The 21,170-nt window shown below is 38.7% G+C and overlaps 1 protein-coding gene across 7 annotated transcripts; it reads right to left on the reverse strand.

The window, feature by feature from the left end:
- Positions 1 to 895: 895 nt before the first annotated feature.
- si:dkeyp-69b9.3 (myocardin) lies at positions 896 to 20,655 on the reverse strand. 7 transcript variants are annotated; one of them, XM_047155561.2, is made up of 15 exons: positions 20,362 to 20,655; positions 19,621 to 19,777; positions 16,280 to 16,336; positions 16,016 to 16,071; positions 12,631 to 12,697; positions 12,105 to 12,230; positions 11,524 to 11,717; positions 9,103 to 9,243; positions 8,589 to 8,893; positions 4,065 to 4,206; positions 3,527 to 3,985; positions 3,323 to 3,418; positions 3,014 to 3,157; positions 2,879 to 2,933; positions 896 to 2,707 (listed from the first exon to the last, which is right to left on the reverse strand). In XM_047155561.2, the coding sequence occupies exons 2-15, from the start codon at positions 19,673 to 19,675 to the stop codon at positions 2,283 to 2,285; spliced, it is 2,322 nt and encodes a 773-aa protein (XP_047011517.1). In that variant the 5' UTR covers positions 19,676 to 19,777; positions 20,362 to 20,655; the 3' UTR covers positions 896 to 2,282. The 7 variants fall into 7 exon arrangements, with proteins under 7 accessions (XP_047011517.1, XP_047011523.1, XP_047011521.1 ...); XM_047155567.2 differs by having other exon boundaries at positions 11,524 to 11,690; positions 16,016 to 16,074; XM_047155565.2 differs by having other exon boundaries at positions 9,103 to 9,240; positions 16,016 to 16,074.
- Positions 20,656 to 21,170: the final 515 nt, after the last annotated feature.

Consider the following 21,170-nt stretch of genomic DNA (forward strand, 5'->3'; position numbering starts at 1 on the left):
TGTTTGTCATATTTAGTTAAGTGGGATCTAATTAACATTTTAACTTAATTAATCCATGCAGATGGTGGAACCTCTCTATCAAGATGATGGAGACAGATATGAATAATGTATGAATAGCTAAACTGTGGATAATTAGTATTATCAAGTACTTAAGCTCTCCGTCTGAATAAATGTTTGAATGTACAGAATATGTGTCAAATTAGGAAGGATTTTATAACAGATATGTATGTTTATCTAAATGTTTGATTGATGTTTAATATAAGTTGATGATGATAACTGGATATCCAGAGGGCAGCGTGATGAAGTACATTTCACTGCTGACTACAGCAAATTTAACACCACAAGAAATGTTCAGCTCAGATAAAGTGATTGCAGGAAATAGTCTGGCCAAATTAATTAAACTTTGTGGACATGAGGTAAACCTGTGGCAGAACCTCATCCATACTGAAAGAGGGTGTACAATCTGATAGAAAGTGAAGTACAGTGAATAAAAGGACAGATCCTGCTGCTGACACTCCAAAGTTCTAGAGCAATATTACGGGCTGTGAAATTATTATTGAGAGCCTGAGGGGCAGGAAGGTAAGATGAAAGCTCAGTGAACTTCATGACTACCTTGGCTCATTTCAAACCAGCCAAACTGATTTGATTTTGAGCATAGTTCCATGCATTACACTGAATATGTGCAACATTACAGGCATCACAAAAATCTATGGAAGTGTTAAGCTCTGGAAGTTTTAAGTGCATCCAGAAAAATGCAGGGATCTGTAATTTTTTTTTAGCTCACAGTGACATGAGTATGAGTTTAATATAATCTATTCAAGGTATATTTCTCATATTCTTGCCCATGGCTCTGTTTATTGTTAACAACAAAATCCAAAAGACAAAGACAAGGTGGGAAAATCAATTAAGACTTTAATTTTTTACCTTAACATTTACAACACAGCTGAATATTTGAACATGAAAAGGTGATACACTGAATAATTTACTCAATAAATATACTGTTAAATTAAAACTGAAAATGGTATATATTTTTTATTTGGTTGGTTAATGCTCTTTGCTGTTTAAAGCAACAACAGGAGCAAAGGAATAGAAACACCCAGGTCAAATATGGATTTCAGGAGAAATACTGAACCTTTGCTATGGAGTGTAATAATGTGAATGGTCACACTACATTAAGCAAAAGGCTGCTAAAAGATCAACTTGTGGATGATATAACAGTTGAAGTTCTTCCCCTTAAGTAAATTGTATTGCTTGGTAGAGCTGGAAACCAAAAGCTTTGAGATATGTTCACTAAATAGAAATTAGCGGTATCCGCTGAACACTGCTCGGAGGTCATAGCTCACAATCCTATTTATAATAGAATTTTGAAAAAAGGGAGAGAGATTCAAGTTCCAAGCCATGACAGGTGTTTTTACATCCTGGTGTAATGAACAACGAGATATATAAAGACATTTCCATTCTAACCAAGTATCTCTAGGGGACCTATTGTTGCACTGCGCTTCTTGACTTCTTGCGAGTGCTTAAAATGATTACAGCTATTTGGAAGCATACATTAAGAAACATGGAAAGATCTTTTGTTCAATCAGGGAAATAACTGTACAACAGCAGACACTAATAGAAACGAGTGCATTCGGGTGCTTTAGGCACCTTACAGTGTGCAGATAGTGAAGATAAAGAGCATGTACGTGTATGTATGAACCCATACACACACTAGAAAGCAGCAAAGAAAAGCATACACACAGGGAGTGCATACCCTTCCCTGTGAAGACACATGTTTAAAGAGCCTGCAGACACTGACCCTCTCCATGCCGACACTTTGTCTGGCGCTGAGGGAGTATGTATGCCTACAGGAATTATTTTGTTTTATATATACAAGTGTATGGTGTATGTGTGCACATGCACATGTGTGTAATGTCTTCATTGCATTCTTTCTCACTTGATCTCTCTCTCTCTCTCTCTCTCTCTCTCTCTCTCTCTCACTCTCTCTCTCTCTCTCTCTCTCTCTCTCTCGACGTTGCGTGGAGTAGAGAGTTGCAGTCAACACCAGGCAGAATCTGTTTGGTCACATCACTGGACAGAGATGGATGGATATTAAAGGAAAGGATGGAGATGGGGTCACCTCTCCAGGGAGACAAGATTTGAACAGTGGGTAATTACCCGTCAAGCATCCAATTACACACACAAGCACGCACGCATTCACATATACACACATATACACACACACACATACACACACATACACACACACATACACACACACCACATGCACACCTTCACGTCCCTCACCACTGTTCCACCATCAGGTCAAGGACCCTGCTTATGTTCAGGTCTGAATCGAGGGCAAAGTCGCTTTCCACGAAAGGTGCCACGGGAGGCGTGAGAGGGTGCAGGCCAGAGGTCAGGGATTCCAGCCAATCAGCAGCATCAAATGCAGGCACATCGGACCTCCTCTTTCTGGAGGGAGTACTTAGAGGAGGAGTTGTGCAGAGGGGAGGAGGAGGAGGGGAGGGAGCAGGGTTAGATGCAAGGGGTAGGGCATGGTCAGGAGAGGGTGGAAGCTCCAATAGAAGTGAAGAGCAAAGTGGAGATGAGCGGCCAATTTCGTCTTTCGAGTTGGGCTGGGTAGGTTGCAGTTGGTCAGGTGGTGAAGCAGGGGAGGAGCCTGAGAGGGTGGCAATGGATGACTGGAGTTCTGTGATGGTGTTAGCTGAAAAAAACAAGCATTACAGGAAATAACTCCAAGATACCTGGAATGTAATGGAAATAACATTTCCTTTACATTTTTATTAATGGAAATAACAGTTATATTATATTCAGGAGTACTGCATGGTGTTTAAACATGTCGCGTTTAAAAACCAAGAAAATGCTGCCTACTAACCAGAACAGCTAACAGGATCCTCCAAAATGTCATCTATGGACTCCCTTGGGTCCATCTGAAATGGAAGGATGATAATAGGCTTTTACTAAAAGACTGTCTCACACATTACTCATTCTCTCTCTCACTCACACATACCTGTACTCTCTGAATAGCCTCCTGCAGTAGTTCCTCCAGACTGCGTTCAGTGTGGGGTAGAGCTTGCTCTGGGCTGGCTGTGATTTGCATCGGTAGCTCAAAATCCTGGGAGATAGTATCACACGGCTGACAGGAAAACACCTGCTGATACACCATGTGGAGCAAGAGATTTCAGTTTAAATTATACCTGGAATATCTCCAAAGCTAATAAACAGTTCTGTTCTACTTAGCTCTAAGATGTGTTTTATTAATATTGAGCAAAGAATACACTTTCAACATATAGCTATTTGATTGCTAATCTGTTCTCACCTGTGTAAACAGCACTTCCTGTCCTTCTATGTCTGGTTTCCCTCTTGCACATCCTGGATCCTGTTGCAGGAATGGATGTAGGGAACGTCCACTTGACTGCAATTGAGATAAGATACAAAGGCACTGAGGAGCAGTTACTATGTTTTATATATATATATATATATATATATATATATATATATATATATATATATATATATGCACCTTTGAAGAAGGTAAAGTTGCGTTTGTCCTTGCCTGTGTGACTGCACCGAGAGCTTTTCCTCTGGGTCTGCTTCGAATCCTCTCCCTCATCTCCAGCTCCACAGTAAGCTCCTCTGCTGCCTGCTCTGACCTCCAGAGAGCACTTGAGGGCACTGGAGGTGAGGGGGCCTGCAGGTTTGGACTTGAACCCGCAGAAGAAGAGGGGGATGTCAAGTAGGTGGCACCAGCCAAGCCTTCCTCCACCACTGCTGATGGCTGGATGTAAATCTGTGAAGGGCTACTAGACGGGCTTAGATTAGGGGGTTGGGAAGGTTCTAGGGTCCCTTCCAACCGGCAAAGTGGGGCAGGTGTTAACTGTGGATGGGGCATCTGGAAGGGGCGGAGCCTCTCTAACAGAGCAGGTTTGGTGCCAGAGACCGGGAGTCCGCGTTTGCGTAACTGTTGTCGGAGTTCTGACACCTGTGACAAACAACCAAAACACTCAATAACTTAGAAATAATCTATTATTCATTTAACTAGAGCAGTGTAAGATTCTTACCGTAAGGTCATCAAGGTTTGGGGGAAGTAATTCTAGCTTGTGGGTGGAGCTTGTTTGCAGGAGGGTGGCGTTTGTTTGTGCGGGAGCAGGCTGAAGGCAACTTTGTGGTCCAGCTCCAGAAATCGTCACTACCTGATTTTCACTGTTAATTGCAGAAATGATGTGTATGTCAGTAATTTCTTGATGATCATGTACTACTATTGGCAAAAATTATGGAATTGCCACACTTAGAGAATGTTCAACTGGCTTTTTTACTTTGTAGCAAATAAACAAAATCATAGATATGACACAAAACTATTTTTGTTTTATACTGAAACATTCTGGCTTTGTAAAACATACCTCAAACAAATTCAATTAAAGTATTTTAATTAATGGCTTTTTTTTCCAAATCATGTAGAGGAAGAAATTATAGAATCATGAACAAAAAAAAAAATCACAATTAGTAATTTGTTGCTGCTCCTCTGGCTTTTATGATGGCCTGAATTGTTTGAGGCAGGGACTTCACTAATGGAAAAACAATATTCTCTATCAAGCTGGCTCCAACTTTCTTGAATAGTGATTGACAGATCAGCTTTTCAGAATGAAGCCTTGTCATGGACAATTTTTTTTTTTAATTTTCACCGTAAATTTCGGATTGAGATCCAAAAGAGATGGCCATGTCATAGAGTTGTTATGCCTTTCCTGAAGAAAACTTTTAATACTCTTTGCTCTGTGGCAAGATGCATTATCATCCTTAAAATGACTTTATCATCACCAAAACTATTTTCTACCAATGGAATGAGAAAAGTGTCCAAAATTTCAACATACATCCGTGCATAGATTGTTGAAGTCTCCCCCGGTCCTTTACCTGACATGCAATCCCATATCATAAATGGGTGGAGCATGAGGAATGAGGAAATTTGATTGTTTTCTTCAGGGAGTCATTTATATGTTTCATTAGAACAGCACCAGGCAAAAGTTCCAACATCATCTCCTTGGCCAATGCAGATTCATGATTCATCACTGAAGATCACTTTCATCCAATCATCCACATTCCATGATTGCTTCTCTTTGGCCCACTGTAACCTTGTTTTCTTCTGTTTAGGTGTTAGTGCTGGTTTTCATTTGGCTTTTCTATATGTAAATCCCATTTCATTCAGCCGATATCTTACAGTTCTGTCACAAACATTGACTCCTGTTTCTGCCCATTTGTTTTTCATTTGTTCTGTTGTGCATTTTCTATTTTCAAGGCATATTGCTTTTTTTATCCTGGTGCTTTGCTATCTTCCTTGGTCTACCATATGTTTTCCTTTTATAACCCTATCATTTTGTTTATAGTTACAGTAAATTATAGACACAGCTGACTGGGAACAACCAACATTTTGCCACACTCCCTGTTGGATTTCCTTCTTTAAGGAGTTTTATAATAATTTCCATTGTTTCAACTGACAACTGTCTTGTTGGGGCCATGTTTCTTTTCAAAAGGTCCAAGGTTAAGGTCTGTAAGCACTCTTTTAAGGTCTGTAAGCACTCTCTTTTAACTGCAAACTAATGTGCATTTTTAGACTTGAGCTGGTATTTGTTTTAGAAATGAAAATTACAAGGTGATTCCATATTTTTTTCCTCAACATTGAGTGATTCCATTTTTTCCCCTCTTGATTTGGAAAAAAATATGCCATTCATTAAAATAATATATTATATGCCATTCAAACAAAATTGCAGTTCAGGTATTAAACAAAAATTGTTTTGTGTCATATCTGTGCTTTATTCATTTACTATGAAGTAAAAAAAGCTGGGTGAACATCCTCTAAGTGTGGTGATTCCATATTTTTGCCAGGGGTTGTATGTGTTGGTGTTAATGTTTCCATATAAAAAACCAAACAATTATTGTAGGTTGATGTATCACAGTCTGGTTACTAGCAACCACTGACCAGGAACAGCGAGCCAGTCCAAAGTTCTCAGTTTCTAACTTCTTATCTCTTACCATTAGACCATAGGTTCCTCACCATGGGGTCACAAGAGATTTTTACCAAAGCTGACTTTTCTTTAAAAGAATCATTAAAACTGTTTTATAATACACAATATACAGTCGTGAAAAAAATAAGTAAACCCCATGGAAATTGTTGGCTTTTTTGACATATTTGGACAAGTAAATATTTGATCATCTTTGAAACAGTGCCTGTTAATGAAGTTGATATACTTGATCAAAACCACAAGGAAAATCAGCGTCAATCATTTATTAAACAGAAATATCAATAGATCTGATATTCTTCTGTGGAAAAAGTAAGTATAGCCTTGACCTCAGAAACTAGTATTGCCCCCTTTAACAGAAATAACTTCTTGTATGCATTTTGTATAATAGTCCTCCAGGTTTGCTGGAATTTTTAACCACTCTTCCACTCAATATTCTTTCGGTTGCAAGATGTTTGAGGGTTTTCTTGCATGTACTGCCCGTTTCAAATCCCACTACAACATTTCAATGGGTTTCAAATCTGAGCTCTGACTAGGCCATTCCATAACCCTCCCTTTCTTCTTTTTGAGCCATTTTTTTGGGTGTATTTGCTAGTGTGCTTAGGATCATTATCCTGTTGAATGGTCTTCTTTTGGTTCAACTTCAACTTTCGGACATATGGCCTCACATTATCTTCAAGCACTCTTTGATCTGATGCAGAATGCATAGTTGAATCAATGAATGTAAGCTGTCCAGTCCCTGAGGAATTGAAGCAACCCCAAACCATAACATTTCCACCACCGTGCTTCACAGATGGTTTGAGGTGTTTCTCTTGAAAGCTGTCTTTGGTCTTCGGCAAACATGTCTGTTGTTACTGTGACCAAACAACTCTATATTTGATTTGTCTGTCCAGAGTACATTATTCCAAAAGGCCTGGTCATTACCAGTTCTTTGGTAAAGTGTAGTCTTGCAAAAATTTGCAAATTTCTCTTTCTGATTGTAGAAGCATGCACTTTGACACCAACAGTTGCAAGACTTACATAGCAATTTCCTGTGATGAAATTTTGGGTTCTTGGAAACTTCTTTTTGCATCAGATGGTCTACTCTTGGATTGAATTTGCTGGGATAGCCAGTCCTGGACAAATTGGCAGTCGTTTGAAATCTGTGTCATTTGTAGATTATTTTCTTTACGGTGGAATGATGTATTTCAAATAATGTGGAGATCTTTTTAAATCCCTTGCCAGACTCAAAGGCATCCACAACCTTTTTTCTTAAGGCCTTACAGAACTCTTTAGATCTCGGCATGATGACACCACACACCTCAATAGCAAAGGGAACACTAGATATGAGAGGGGTGTAAATAAGACCACCTGCACTCTTTAAGCAGGTTCTAATCACTGGCACCCAATCTTGAACACCTGATTCTAATTTTATGGATTTGAAGGTGTGTACTTACTTTTTCTATGTGAAAGGACTATGTGAAAATTACTACAAAATGTACATTTTATGTTATTTGATAGTCTATCAACTTTATTAATAGGCACTGTTTCAAAGAGGATCAGTTGTTTGCTGTATACCCCATTGTATACAGCAAAAAAAATGTATACCCCATTGTCTTGGCAAAATTCCCCTATTGCCCCTTCTCTATCATGGCCCACTAATAATCCCCATCTCTGAACTGGCTACATCACTCTCACCTCTCCATAAATAGCTGGTGTATGGTGGGCGTTCTGGCTGCCATCCAGGTGGATGCTACACACTAGTGGTGGTTGAGGAGATTTCCCCCACATACTATGTAAAGCACTTTGAGTGTCTAGAAAGGTGCTATATAAATATAACTGTAACAGACCATAGTGGTGCCGTGTCCAACTCATTCCTATGCTAATCAAGTGGCCATTTACACTGGCTGTGTGTGGCACAGTTGATGCACGTACAAAGTATATTTTCTATTTAATGCCGCAAGCCACAGTGATATCAAATGGTTTCTATTTCATGGTTTCTAACTGGAGACAAAATACAATATTCATGTTCATGAATATAATATTCACTGCGCATGGGCTATATATCAGGCTATATCTTACTGTGGCAATGGACACTCTGGCATCAGTTAAATTTTAAGTTTAATGCACCATGTGAGCAAAATTGACAAACCCCACTGTTGGTACAATTTGCTAGCAATTTTGTCTGTAACAGTGTTTAGTGCCCTGTGTGAACTAAATGAAAGTAGCAGTCTGGGTTGGGTGTAACAGCCGAGATGAAACACGTATGAAAGTTCCCATATGTGATCTTTCCCTCTGATGTATGACAAATGTGATGTATAGCAATGATAGCAACAAAATTTATGTGTTAAGATCTATTTGATACTTTGAACAAGTAAGTTAACTTATAGTCTGTAGTTTGAATGGTTCTTCATAGTAAGGCACTATAAAGTAGCAGGTCTACTAGAATATAATAATAATTTGTGGCCCTAAAATTGAGTCACTGGCCAAAAAAGCTAGAGAAACCTTGAATTAGACATTCCCAATAGATCTCAGGATCTAATAATTAGGGGTCTTACAGGTTATCAGAGACATATTGTGTGCTGTTTAATTTACCTCGTTGCTACAGTGAGCTGTTGTTGCTGGTTTAGAATTTGCAGTTGCAGGAAAACCTGCTGCTGGTGTAGGAGGCGAGAGTATGCAGGATCGATTGGCTGAACTTGAGTGTTGCTGTTCTTTTGGGAATTGTTCCCAGAAGTGCCTCCAGTGTTGCCCCTTTGGTCTGGGGGTATGTATTGGTGGTACTTCAGCTTCCTCATTTTGGGCTTACAGTCACGAGGTTTCCGTGGCCGTGGAGGGCGTGGCGAGGATAAAGACCCTCCAAGAATGGAATGAGTAGGCGGGGTTAGGCACTGAGCTGTCTGAGAGAGCAACAGAACCAAAGCAAGGGAAAGAAAGCAGGAAGGAAGAAAAGGATGACAGGATATTGCCATATTATATTGCTATAGTGTCATTTAGCATTACAAAATTACATATATTCAAGTGCTTAGCACATTATTTCCCCAGCACACACTTCCAGTATATTTCAAGTATTTCCTGTCCCGGCCCCAATCATGATATGAGTGTGTACCTTTGGCAGCAGTGACATCTGAGAGGGCACATACACTCCTTTGGGTCTCCCAGTCATTGCCATGGAGTTTGACCCTGCCACCGTCATGGTCACTGAATCCGTGATGCCCTCAGTTCCTGGGAGCAAAGCTGAACCGCACTGCTGTAAGATGAACAAAATTAGTTTTTAAACTATAATTGAGTTTCACTTGTTTCCATTTTTCCTCTACTACAACAAAGTAGTTGAGAGACCATCTTGAGATCTTGTACTAAGAATTTTCTTTTATTATTAGGTATAAATAGGTTTTTAAAAAATCTAAAACCATTTTGTAAAATTCTAATTCTCAAACATGTGTACTGTGCATCATTGTTTTAATAATAAAAATAAAAAAAATTCTTATTCAGATAATGAATAGCAGACAATTATGCTACAGTACTGCTGAATTCACAATTGTACTTCATCAGAAATTATTCTATAAGTATTCTAAAATAGAACAATTCTATATTAATACACTAATTCTAATACATTATCTTGTTACAGTAATTACTGACATGGGGACTTGTATGGCAGAAACCCCCCATAAATCGAAATTTAAAAAATGGTACTGTAAAGTTGTAACTTTACGTTTTTCTACAAGGTTAAAGTTTACAGGACACAGAGGACTGTTTATAGGAGTTGCTACTTATAAGGAACTTTTTTTTTTTTTGGGGGGGGGGGGGGGGGGATTCATAACATTAAACACAACTATAAGTAAAAACAATTGTTAGCATTTGCAAATTGCTGTGGTATAAAATACAGTGTGGGAAATAAATATTGGTATTAACTCAAGAAATCCACATATATAAAGAAATCCAAACATTAAAGTCCATAAATAAAGTTATTTGTAATAAAGAGGAATGACACAGGAAAAAAGTATTTAACACGCTAACTGAAATTTATTTAATACTTAGTGGAGAAGCCTTTGTTTGTAATGACAACTTTAAGACACGTCCTGTATGAAGAAATTAATTAGCCGCAGTATTCAGGTGTGATTTTGGCCCATTCTTCTAAACATATCGTCTTTAAATCATGTTCAAATGGATTGAAGTCAGGTGATTGACTGGGCCATTCTAACACCTTGATTTTGTTTCTCTGCAACTAATTGAGATTTTCTTTGACTATGTGCTTTCGATCGTTGTCCTGCTGGAAGGTCCACCCACATCTCATCTTCATCATCCTGGTGGATGACAGCAGATTCTTCTAAAGAATCTCCCGGTAAAGGGCTCCATTCGTCGTTCCTTCAATTATATGAAGTCTGAAAGCTGAAAAACAGCCCCACACCATGATGCTTCCACCTCCAAACTTCACTGTTGATATTGTGTTTTTAGGGTGATGTGCAGTGCCATTTCTTCTCCAAACATGGTGTGTAGTATGACAGACAGAAAGTTCAAATTTTCTCTCGTCTGACCAGGCTACACTCTCCCAGTATTTCATAGCCTTGTCCAAATGAGTTGTAGTAAACTTTAAATGAGCTTCAACATGCCTTTTATTTAGTAATGGAGACTTGTGGGGTGAGCGTGAGCAGTGGAGTGCATTGCCTATTGTTTTCTCTGTGATGATGGTACCTGCTGCCTCCAAGTATTTCTGGAGCTCTTTCCGAGTAGTCCTTGGCTCTTGGGCTCCTCTCCTGACTCTTCTTCTGACTCCCTGGTCAGAAATCTTGCGAGGAGCTCCTGTGCATGGCCGGTTGATGACGGAGTGATGTTGCTTCCACTTGTGGATAATGGCCCCACTGGTGCTTACTGGAGATTTCTGAAGTTTTGAAATACATCTGTTTTCGATTCCATCAATATGTTTTGCAACAATAAGGTTGCGAAGGTCTTACGAGAGCTCCTTGGTTTTACCCATCATGAGATGTTACACAAGAAAAGCCTTTTTATAGATTGTTAATTATTTTCCTATAACAGCATGTCTTATCGTGTTTTAATCCTTATATAACAGTAAGACAATGCATATATTAATTGAGTGAATATGAGGTGTTTAGATTGTTAAGATGCAAAGATTCCGTGTTAACATTGTGTTAGAAATGCACATGTTTACATTTGGATTAAATATTTGGTATCACAAGATTTTAAAAAATAAGAAATCTAAAAATCTGTCAGTTTCTAAAAATTTTCTAAAAATCTGTCAGTTTCAAGTAAAGTATATTAAAATAATGAGCATATGAGTAAAATGCAAGAAGCAATAAATAAATAAATAAATAAATAAATAAATAAATAAATAAATAAATAACTTTTTTTCACCATCATTCAGAGGTGTAAGGTCTTGTTTATCCCCAAATAAATAAATAAATAAATAAATAAATAAAATTTTGATAAACAAGTCCTTACACCTCTTTATGATGGGGTTACATAGAAATCTTTGCAAATACCTATACCATTATCTGTCTTTAACTCTAAATACCTGAATATTTTTTGGGCTGTGGTTGATGGTCATGGCAACAGGTGACACATCACTCAGTGACTGGTCATTGCTCAGCCCAGGTGATGAGGAGAAGCTGGGGGATTGGTGTGTCCCGAGTTGCTCGGGAGACGCAGAGGAACATGATGAGATGTCATCTTCGAAGACATCTGAGGGTAAGGAAAAGGAAACAGAAGCTGAAAAACAAAATGATACAGAGAGTCAAGAGAGGGAGAGGTCCATCAGTGTTATGTTTGGAGTTGAGGGGATGTTAACTGATGTTTTAATTGCAGCTTAATATACTGTAATAATGTCCAAAAACTATTAAAGACAGTGTTGTTAATACAATTAGACACACTAATAGAACTTTATAAGCTTTGTAAAGTGTTTTATCACCATAGTGAGAGAAATCATCCTGAAATGTCCCACAGAAGTGAGTGAGTGAGAGAGTGTGTGTGTGTGTGTGTGTGTGTGTGTGTGTGTGTGTGTGTGTGTGTGTGTGTGTGTGTGTGTGTGTGAGAGAGAGAGAGAGAGAGAGAGAGAGAGAGAGAGAGAGAGAGAGTGTGGATTATTACTTTACTCACTGTTTTCTAATGGTGCAGTGTGTTTCTGAAGTAGCTCAATGGACCCAGATCGCCTCTGGATCTTCTCACTGACATTCTCAACCAGACGAGCTTTCTTCTGTCTCTGAGCAGCGCCACTAGCCTTGTCTATGAAAAAAAAGGGAGAGGAAAGGTGCACAAGGTTTAATCAGTTAGCCTTGTTATTTAAAAGAAAACCTCAAAGGGGTTTGAAGGGGTCTAATGAATTGGTTATATGAACGCTACCATTAGCAATTTTCTCATAAAGTAATTTCGTGTTACTTTAATCAGCTTACTGTCTACTTCTGGTTGGGGGTAATCCCAAGAGCAAAAAAAAGGCAAAACACATGAACGTTTTTTTTTATTTTTGCTTTTGGAATTACACCCAACCAGAAGTAGACAGTAAGCTGATTAAAGTAACATGAAATTACTTTAGGAGAAAATCAGTTTGGAAATAAAAAAAAGTGTGGGAAATTGGTACTAATGATTGACATTTAGAAAAGCAATTCCCTCTTGTATCATGAATCACCTTGTGCAGTTTCAGCAGTCAGAGCACTAGGGGGCGACTTCAGAGTGGTGCCATCCACTGTCTGATGCTGTATTGGGAAACAGCCCAGTGACACCAACCATTAACACCAGAACACTCTGGATAACACACACTCACATAGCCAAGTACACATTCACTTACCCATGCAATCACTGGGAATACACAGCTCGTAATCATGATTTTCAAACAAATAGCTACTTGTACACTTCAAATAGTGGAATTCAAAAAACCATACACTTTATTTTTATACAGTCTTCCATTTCATAGGATTTCCCTTCACTTCCTAATGCTTGCTAGAATTTTCACATTCGCTCATTCTGGTGTAAATGTACATCCTTCCAGCAATTTGAGTCTTATTTGTATTAAACACATTGTCAATATCCTAAAGGAGGCAGATTTGGTCAGTGATGGGAAATACTAGGTCATGTAGTTAAAGCTGCAGTGTGGACCTTTTTTTGGTTTAAAAAATGAACAATAATCAATTATTGAGCAAGTCCATAAAACAGTCACTTTTCAAAACTGTCTCTTTACCTTACCCCGATTCGCAATGGTAAGCTTATAATGGGTGGGTCGGATTTCGCAGGAAATGTCAGTTTGATGTCATTCGTCTTTGCATGGTTACAGTATGTCACGTCCGTAAACAGAAAGAAGAAGAGCTGGCTTCTATACTGCATGTGGGGTGGCTGAGGATGGTGGTAGCTTGTTCTTACAACAATTGTCAACAGTTGTGACAAAATTAGTCATCTAGATGGCTACTTTTAATCTGGATAGTTCTAAACGCAATCATCATTGACATCTGGGGGATCAGCTGTTGTCAAAACCAAGCAGCCTCGAACTGCAGCAAGTCTGCAGTCAAAAAGGGAAAGCGACAGAGCCCCTGCTAAACTAAGAATAAATATCGCCATGGCTTTTGAGAGGTGGTGAAAACTCAGAGATCTGAAGTGATTGAAGACTGATGCAGAGATTCCTTTTTTCCAATTGAACAGTTAAGGTATTTCAGTGGCGCAACAGGTAGCTAGCTAACATTTGCGCACCTGTTTACTTGATTCAACTAGGTATCAAGTTTCCTATGTTGTTGTTTTTTTGTTTTGCTATGGTCAGTGTGGTAAATTGCACTTATTTTCTGCTAGCTATGAGAGACAGTAACTCATCTCTACTCCAAGAAAACCGTATCCACTGCCACTTCCGTTGTCAAGAATTGGAGCTAATATACAACCCATATGTATACCTCAAAGCATCAAGTTTATCCATGCAGAGGAACAGTGCCAAAGCACAACCCACTTAAAAAAAATAGCTCTGCAAGCAACTTGCAGTTTTATGTTTCAAACAGAGATGTCGATAGAGAGGCAAAAGTTCAGTACTGCAGCTTTAAGTAGTGAGCAAAACTAGAAAATTGTCAAATACAGTGAGGGAAATTTTTGTATGTTTTGATTTTGTATGTTTGCCCACTGACAAAGAAATGATCAGTCTATAATTTTAATGGTAGATTTATTTGAACAGTGAGAGACAGAATAACAACAAGAAAATCCAGAAAAAAGCATGTCAAAAATGTTATAAATTGATTTGCATTTTAATGAGGGAAATAAGTATTTGAACCCCTCTCAATCAGAAAGATTTCTGGCTCCCAGGTGTCTTTTATACAGGTAACGAGCTGAGATTATTAGCACACTCTTAAAGGGAGTGCTCTTAATCTCAGCTTGTTACCTGTATAAAAGACACCTGTCCACAGAAGCAATCAATCAATCAGATTCCAAACTCTCCACCATGGCCAAGACCAAAGAGCTCTCCAAGGATGTCAGGGACAAGATTGTAGACCTACACAAGTCTGGAATGGGCTACAAGACCACTGCCAAGCAGCTTGGTGAGAAGGTGACAACAGTTGGTGCGATTATTCGCAAATGGAAGAAACACAAAAGAACTGTCAATCTCCCTCGGCCTGGGGCTCCATGCAAGATCTCACCTCGTGCAGTTGCAATGATCATGAGAACAGTGAGGAATCAGCCCAGAACTACACGGGAGGATCTTGTCAATGATCTCAAGGCAGCTGGGACCATAGTCACCAAGAAAACAATTGGTAACACACTACGCCGTGAAGGACTGAAATCCTGCAGCGCCCGCAAGGTCCCCCTGCTCAAGAAAGCACATATACATGCCCGTCTGAAGTTTGCCAATGAGTATCTGAATGATTCAGAGGACAACTGGGTGAAAGTGTTGTGGTCAGATGAGACCAAAATGAAGCTCTTTGGCATCAACTCAACTCGCCGTGTTTGGAGGAGGAGGAATGCTGCCTATGACCCCAAGAACACCATCCCCACCGTCAAACATGGAGGTGGGCACATTATGCTTTGGGGGTGTTTTTCTGCTAAGGGGACATGACAACTTCACCGCATCAAAGGGACGATGGACGGGGCCATGTACCGTCAAATCTTGGGTGAGAACCTCCTTCCCTCAGCCAGGGCATTGAAAATGGGTCGTGGATGGGTATTCCAGCATGACAATGACCCAAAACACACGGCCAAGGCAACAAAGGAGTGGCTCAAGAAGAAGGACATTAAGGTCCTGGAGTGGCCTAGCCAGTCTCCAGACCTTAATCCCATAGAAAATCTGTGGAGGGAGCTGAAGGTTCGAGTTGCCAAACGTCAGCCTCGAAACCTTAATGACTTGGAGAAGATCTGCAAAGAGGAGTGGGACAAAATCCCTCCTGAGATGTGTGCAAACCTGGTGGCCAACTACAAGAAACGTCTGACCTCTGTGATTGCCAACAAGGGTTTTGCCACCAAGTACTAAGTCATGTTTTGCAGAGGGGTCAAATACATATTTCCCTCATTAAAATGCAAATCAATTTATAACATTTTTGACATGCACTTTTCTGGATTTTCTTGTTGTTATTCTGTTTCTCACTGTTCAAATAAATCTACCATTAAAATTATAGAATGATCGTTTCTTTGTCGGTGGGCAAACGTACAAAATCAGCAGGGGATCAAATACTTTTTTCCCGCACTGTACCTTTATGCTCTGTTAATAGGTCCTAGCTAATTTTACTACATTTGAAAAGTGTTCTTAAATTGACCGTTTCTTACTAGTCATTCCCCTGTCCATACATAGTCTAGAACTAGCTTTGAACTAGCTAATTGGTATTTATGTTATGTACTAACCTAATACTAGAAAACATCCTGCATGCATCATGACTGATTAGCAAAAACCTTAGCATTTAGTACAATTACATTTGCTCACTCCAGTAGTTCAGAATATTTACACTTGTGCTAAAGTAACAAAACGTTTACTATGCATTTTCTCTGTTACCATTGTTATTGGATTATGAGTGTCATTGTGCTGCTTGTTTATTATGTCCTGACACATCACTCACCCCAGTGCTATTGGCCTCTCTCTCCCCTACTTTGTCAGAGCAGGAGGCCTTCACACCTTCTGGCCAAAAAAAAAAAAAAAAAAAAAAAGAGTAATGAATTAGAGAATGATATACTTTCTTCTAGTAGTCATGAGTCTTATTGTAACTGTATATAGGGAATAAAATGCTGATTGAGATTATATAAATTAGCCTATTTTTTCCACTCTGTAATTGTGATATTTTGGTATGGTAAGAACCACAGCACAAATGAATGAGCACACGCACCAGAGTCAGCATTTAGCTCTTTCTGTTGTCTGCGATTCTGTATTCGCAACTGCAGAACTGAAAAAAAATAGAATGATTACAATAAATCAGGAAGCACTTAAGAAAACTGATGCATGCACCAGTGTGTTTTATAAAATTGTTATCATTTTTAAGAGACTGTCATGTGTAAAGCTCATCCTCAGGGCACGGCAGTGTGGTGAGACACTGCACCATAAGCACAGTAGAGTATATTACAGTTAGAAGTGCATCGCACCAATCATTTCTTTACATGATCAAAACTAAGTTTGTTATCAGGCACATATACAGTACATATTGCTCATACACTCAGTTCTAAGGAGCACATGTGCACACACACTTTTTGTCATTTAGTGCCAATAAACCAAAAAGTACACCTTGTGAATGTTGTGGATGTCCCACCCTCCCATGGTACTTCCATACACACACACACACACACACATGCACGCACATGCATGCATACGCACGCACGCACACACACACACGCATACAGTTACTTGGATCAGCAGGTGAAGGGGGAGAGAGAGAGAGAGAGGAAAAGAGGGGAGGAGGTAACTATTTATCCCTCAGTACTTCTATTTCTGTCATCCCCATCCCCCTTTCAGCTGTCCCTCTTTCCCCCTCTCTCTGTTTCTCACTGACGTTTCTGCTAAGTAATTTCTTCCTCTTTTCACTTTTCTAGAAAATCTGTAGACTTTTATTTATATCAGTGTCTTGTCGAATAAACTGACGATGATTAATTGAATAAAATTCACAGCGGTTACTTTGATAAACAGTTCCAAGAACATTTACTACAAGAGAAAATGTGGAACAGCTCTGCATGTGCTGGTGCTTCTGCTCATGTTTGTGTACAGCTCCACTGACAGCTTTAAAGAATTTGGGTCCATAAGAAGAAGAAAAAAAAAACAGGGAAAGAAAAGCCATTTTTAAGGTCAGGCGTATTAAAACAACAGTTTATGGTTTAGTGTCACTAACTGTCAGAACCCTTGTTGTGAGGGGAAAACCTCATGTTTATACATCTGTCATGAGCGCAGCATTACAGAGTCTCACAAAATGTGTTCTATAACACCTTTCACACTTGCATAAATGGGATTTGTCTTACATTTGGTGTCAAGTCAGTTTCTGTCTTTTCTGTGCAACTTTTATGTTCTACACTGGACAAAAGTTTCTCGTAAGCAATTAATCAATTCAAGTGAAAGGAATGTTACACTGGTTTGCAAAATTTTTTCATTTAATTTAATGTACTGCACAGAAACAGGACCCTTCCAGTGTCTATATTATTCTCTGTAGTCCTGATTCATCAGACTGAAGGTCAGGACAGAGTCCTGGGTAGAAGAAGGATAGTACTGATGTTTAATATTGAAGTATAAGTAATCAGAAGCAAGAGGCTCGTCAAAGGTCAATGACAGTGCAGAGCAGTAAATAATACAGGATCGAAGAACAATGTCAAAAGAAAAATGGGAGTACGTCATATTTCCTGCTTCCTTCTCAATGACATGTGTGAACAAATCCATCAGAGTAATGTCAGTGCTACTCAAGCATAATAAGTGGTAAATTATTTCAGCTGTAGACATGGCTATGACCAGATGTGTTAAATAAAAAGGTCCCTACATGTATAAATATAGATTTGGTGATTTCATTACAGTTTCTTAAAACTGCAGTAGTTGCGTATTTATTATATGCATAGGAATGATGTAATATAAAACAATTCTGATGCAGTCTGAAGTTTCTGGAGTTGCCGTTCAGAGCCATTCCACTTCTTTAAAAAAAAAAAAAAAAAAAAAAAAAAAAAAAAAAAAAAAAAAAAAAAAAAAACTTGACAAGCTGCCATGAGCCCTGCAGCAATGTCTGGATTTGGCAAAATTTCTTTCTGACACTGGTGAAGCCAAACACTGATTACACAATTGTGTGAATCTGATGCAAAAAATTGTACTTGGTCATAATAATTTGGTTAGAAGTGCATGTTGCATTTAAGATATAAGCCCTTTGGCCTTTATCCTATAACTATGGTTTTCTTCCATACAAGACAAACAAGAAAACTATAAAACCACTGTGTTTACCAGATGTGTTTTTTTAATGGAATGAAAATGTATCCTTTTTGTGCACAGCAAAACTGCTGACTCACTATTTTAGAGCTACTGAATTTATTAACACACCAAAATACTTAATCTTCCCATCTCTCTTTCACAATAACAAAATTCAACAATCATGATGCCTTCATCCTCTCTCATCCAAGGCCAACTCACTTTGTGCATAATCATCTGGTGTCTATATGTATTTTAATGAGGAAACACTGACACTTCTCATTGGGCTCTCAACAAAATACCTTTGTGAATCAAACTGAAGCATTCTGCCCATCTTAATATCTCAAACAAGAGCATATAAACCACAATACTGAACACCTTACTGAACTCAACATATAATATTATTATTATTATTATTATTATTATTATTATTATTATTATTATTATTATTATTTATCTAAAAAGATGACTGTGAAGTGCTATGTTACTTCCAGTCCAGGACTAGCAGTATCATAGACTACAAAGGAAAAAAGGCTAATCATACTGATTTGTACATTTTGAATAGGATTACCTAATAAATAAATAAATTACCTATGTAAATAAATGGTCTTTGTCAAATAAACCTTTATTTATAATAACAGTGCTCTATGTCTAGTGTTTATTATGATTTTTTAAATAAAATTATAACAAACTACAAACTGAATAAAATCATCAGTTCCAAATATTGATAGAACTCCTGTCCAAAGAAATGTTTTTCGGAAAATTTTTGCGTATACTTATTTCTCATTCAACATTTTTTGAGTTTAAAAGCACAGCTGATTAGAAAACTTTTGCTGAGGTTTCTAATCAGTGATGCATTTGAATCTTTTCAGTGGCTCAAATACACAATTAGGCATAAATAGGTTCATAATTACTAACCCAATGCAACATCATGGAGAGAATCCGAATCCACAGTTTCCTTTTTCTAATCAATGACCATTTTAAAACATTTGAATTTCAATAGAAACATACTCTGTTGTGAATTGTTTTATAGGTTCTCATCATCACTACATCCATTAAGAACTTCTCGACTCATCAACCAGACCTTAACCAAAACTACACTCATTTCTACTAGCTCTTTCTTTCTTTAACCCAGATAAAACCAAATAAAAAGTGTGTCCTCATTACCAGCCTGCCATCATAATCTCATTACCACCGATCACCATCCAACAATTTCCGACCACAACCCTCTGCCCATGTGCACTCTCACATATGGTAGCTATGCTCTTACATGCTCAAGATTCATATGAACTCTGACCTTACCTGAGCGGAATTTGCTCCGGATGAGCAGCGACCTCTCAGAGGCCAGCAAGGTCATGATTGTCAGTTGGAGGCAGAAGATGTAAAATATGGAGGTCCTGTGGGGTTTCCTCCTGTACAGCAGGTATAAGGGATGGACACAGATGTTTTTTTTCCACCCCTGCAAGAGCGTGAGGAAGAGAGAAAGGTTACATTAAAGTGACTTAACACCTCAACACATTAAGTAATACTCAATCACATAATACTTAAGTACTATTGAAAGAGTGAGAAAGAGAGGGAAAAGGAGAAAAATAGGGTTTGTAGAGATGCTGGTGGTAACCACCATCACTAACACATTTTTAAAAGCGTCATTTTATTAAACAGGACAGATTCCATCATCTAAAGTACAGTAATGAGTAGCTGTGGATAAAACAGCCAGAGCTTATAGATGAGGTAAAAAATTTTCACATGGAGATCTGAGTTAGTGCCGGCGATGCAGAAATGGACAGAATGATTAACTTTTTTTTTTTTTACAAGCCACAGTCAAATGCCGACTTTCTCCAATATCTCAGTGCAATATTGATTTTAAAAGGTACTACCCAGAAGAGACCTACTCCAAAAATACCATTAAGGTCTTCATTGTGAAGTTTAAGTATGTCAGACTAGATATTCACACTCTTATAAAACACATCTGTACCCAAGATTCACTTTTGTGCTAAGGTATAAAAAAGAGAGCGAGAGAGAGAGAATAAAAGGGATACTCACAGAAAAAGCCTGTGTGCTGCCCTGCCTGGCCTGTGCCAGAGAGAGAGAGAGAGAGAGAGAGAGAAACCAAAGGACAAGGAGGTAAAGGAGGGCAACAATTCAGATGCATTTAGTAGTAATAGCTCTCATGCCAGGCTTGCTTTTTTTCGTTCCAAGATCTTCCAAAGATGAGTGTCTGGAGTCAAGGAGCTGAGAGTTCCTACTTCTTTTCCTTCTCTCCGAACTTACCCTGTCCTCTTGCTCCCTCTCTCTCTCATTACCCTCTCTCTCTCTCTGGATGAGGTTGTGCCAACTGTGTTGGGCTGTCAAGCAAGCACCCCCGCCCCCCCAACCAACCCAACACAACCCCCACCTCAGAAACCTTAGGACTGGCACACACACACACACACACACACACACACACACACACACACACACACACACACACACACACGCACACACACATAAACTTGTTTGCTGACTGATTGATGCTGAGGTTTGGAGGCTTGACGGTTTCAATCACTCTCTGACTCTTGTTAGATCAGGTTCCATAGCCTTACAGACTACAGACTAACACATTTGCATCATTAACACTTAAGTGATGAATTGGAATCATTTGCTCAATAACTGTGGGTATTGAGTAAAATAAAGATTTCAGAGTATACTAGACTGCCAACATACTGCATGAGTTAGGTTACAATGACAACACATGTGACTCTAAGATACATGAACCTGTGTGTGTGTGTGTGTGTGTGTGTGTGTGTGTGTGTGTGTGTGTGTGTGTGTGTTATATCTTTGTGGGGACCAAATGTCTCCACAATGATATCAAT

This window comes from Ictalurus punctatus, chromosome 1 (assembly GCF_001660625.3).
Source record: "Ictalurus punctatus breed USDA103 chromosome 1, Coco_2.0, whole genome shotgun sequence".
Classification (NCBI taxonomy): domain Eukaryota; kingdom Metazoa; phylum Chordata; class Actinopteri; order Siluriformes; family Ictaluridae; genus Ictalurus; species Ictalurus punctatus.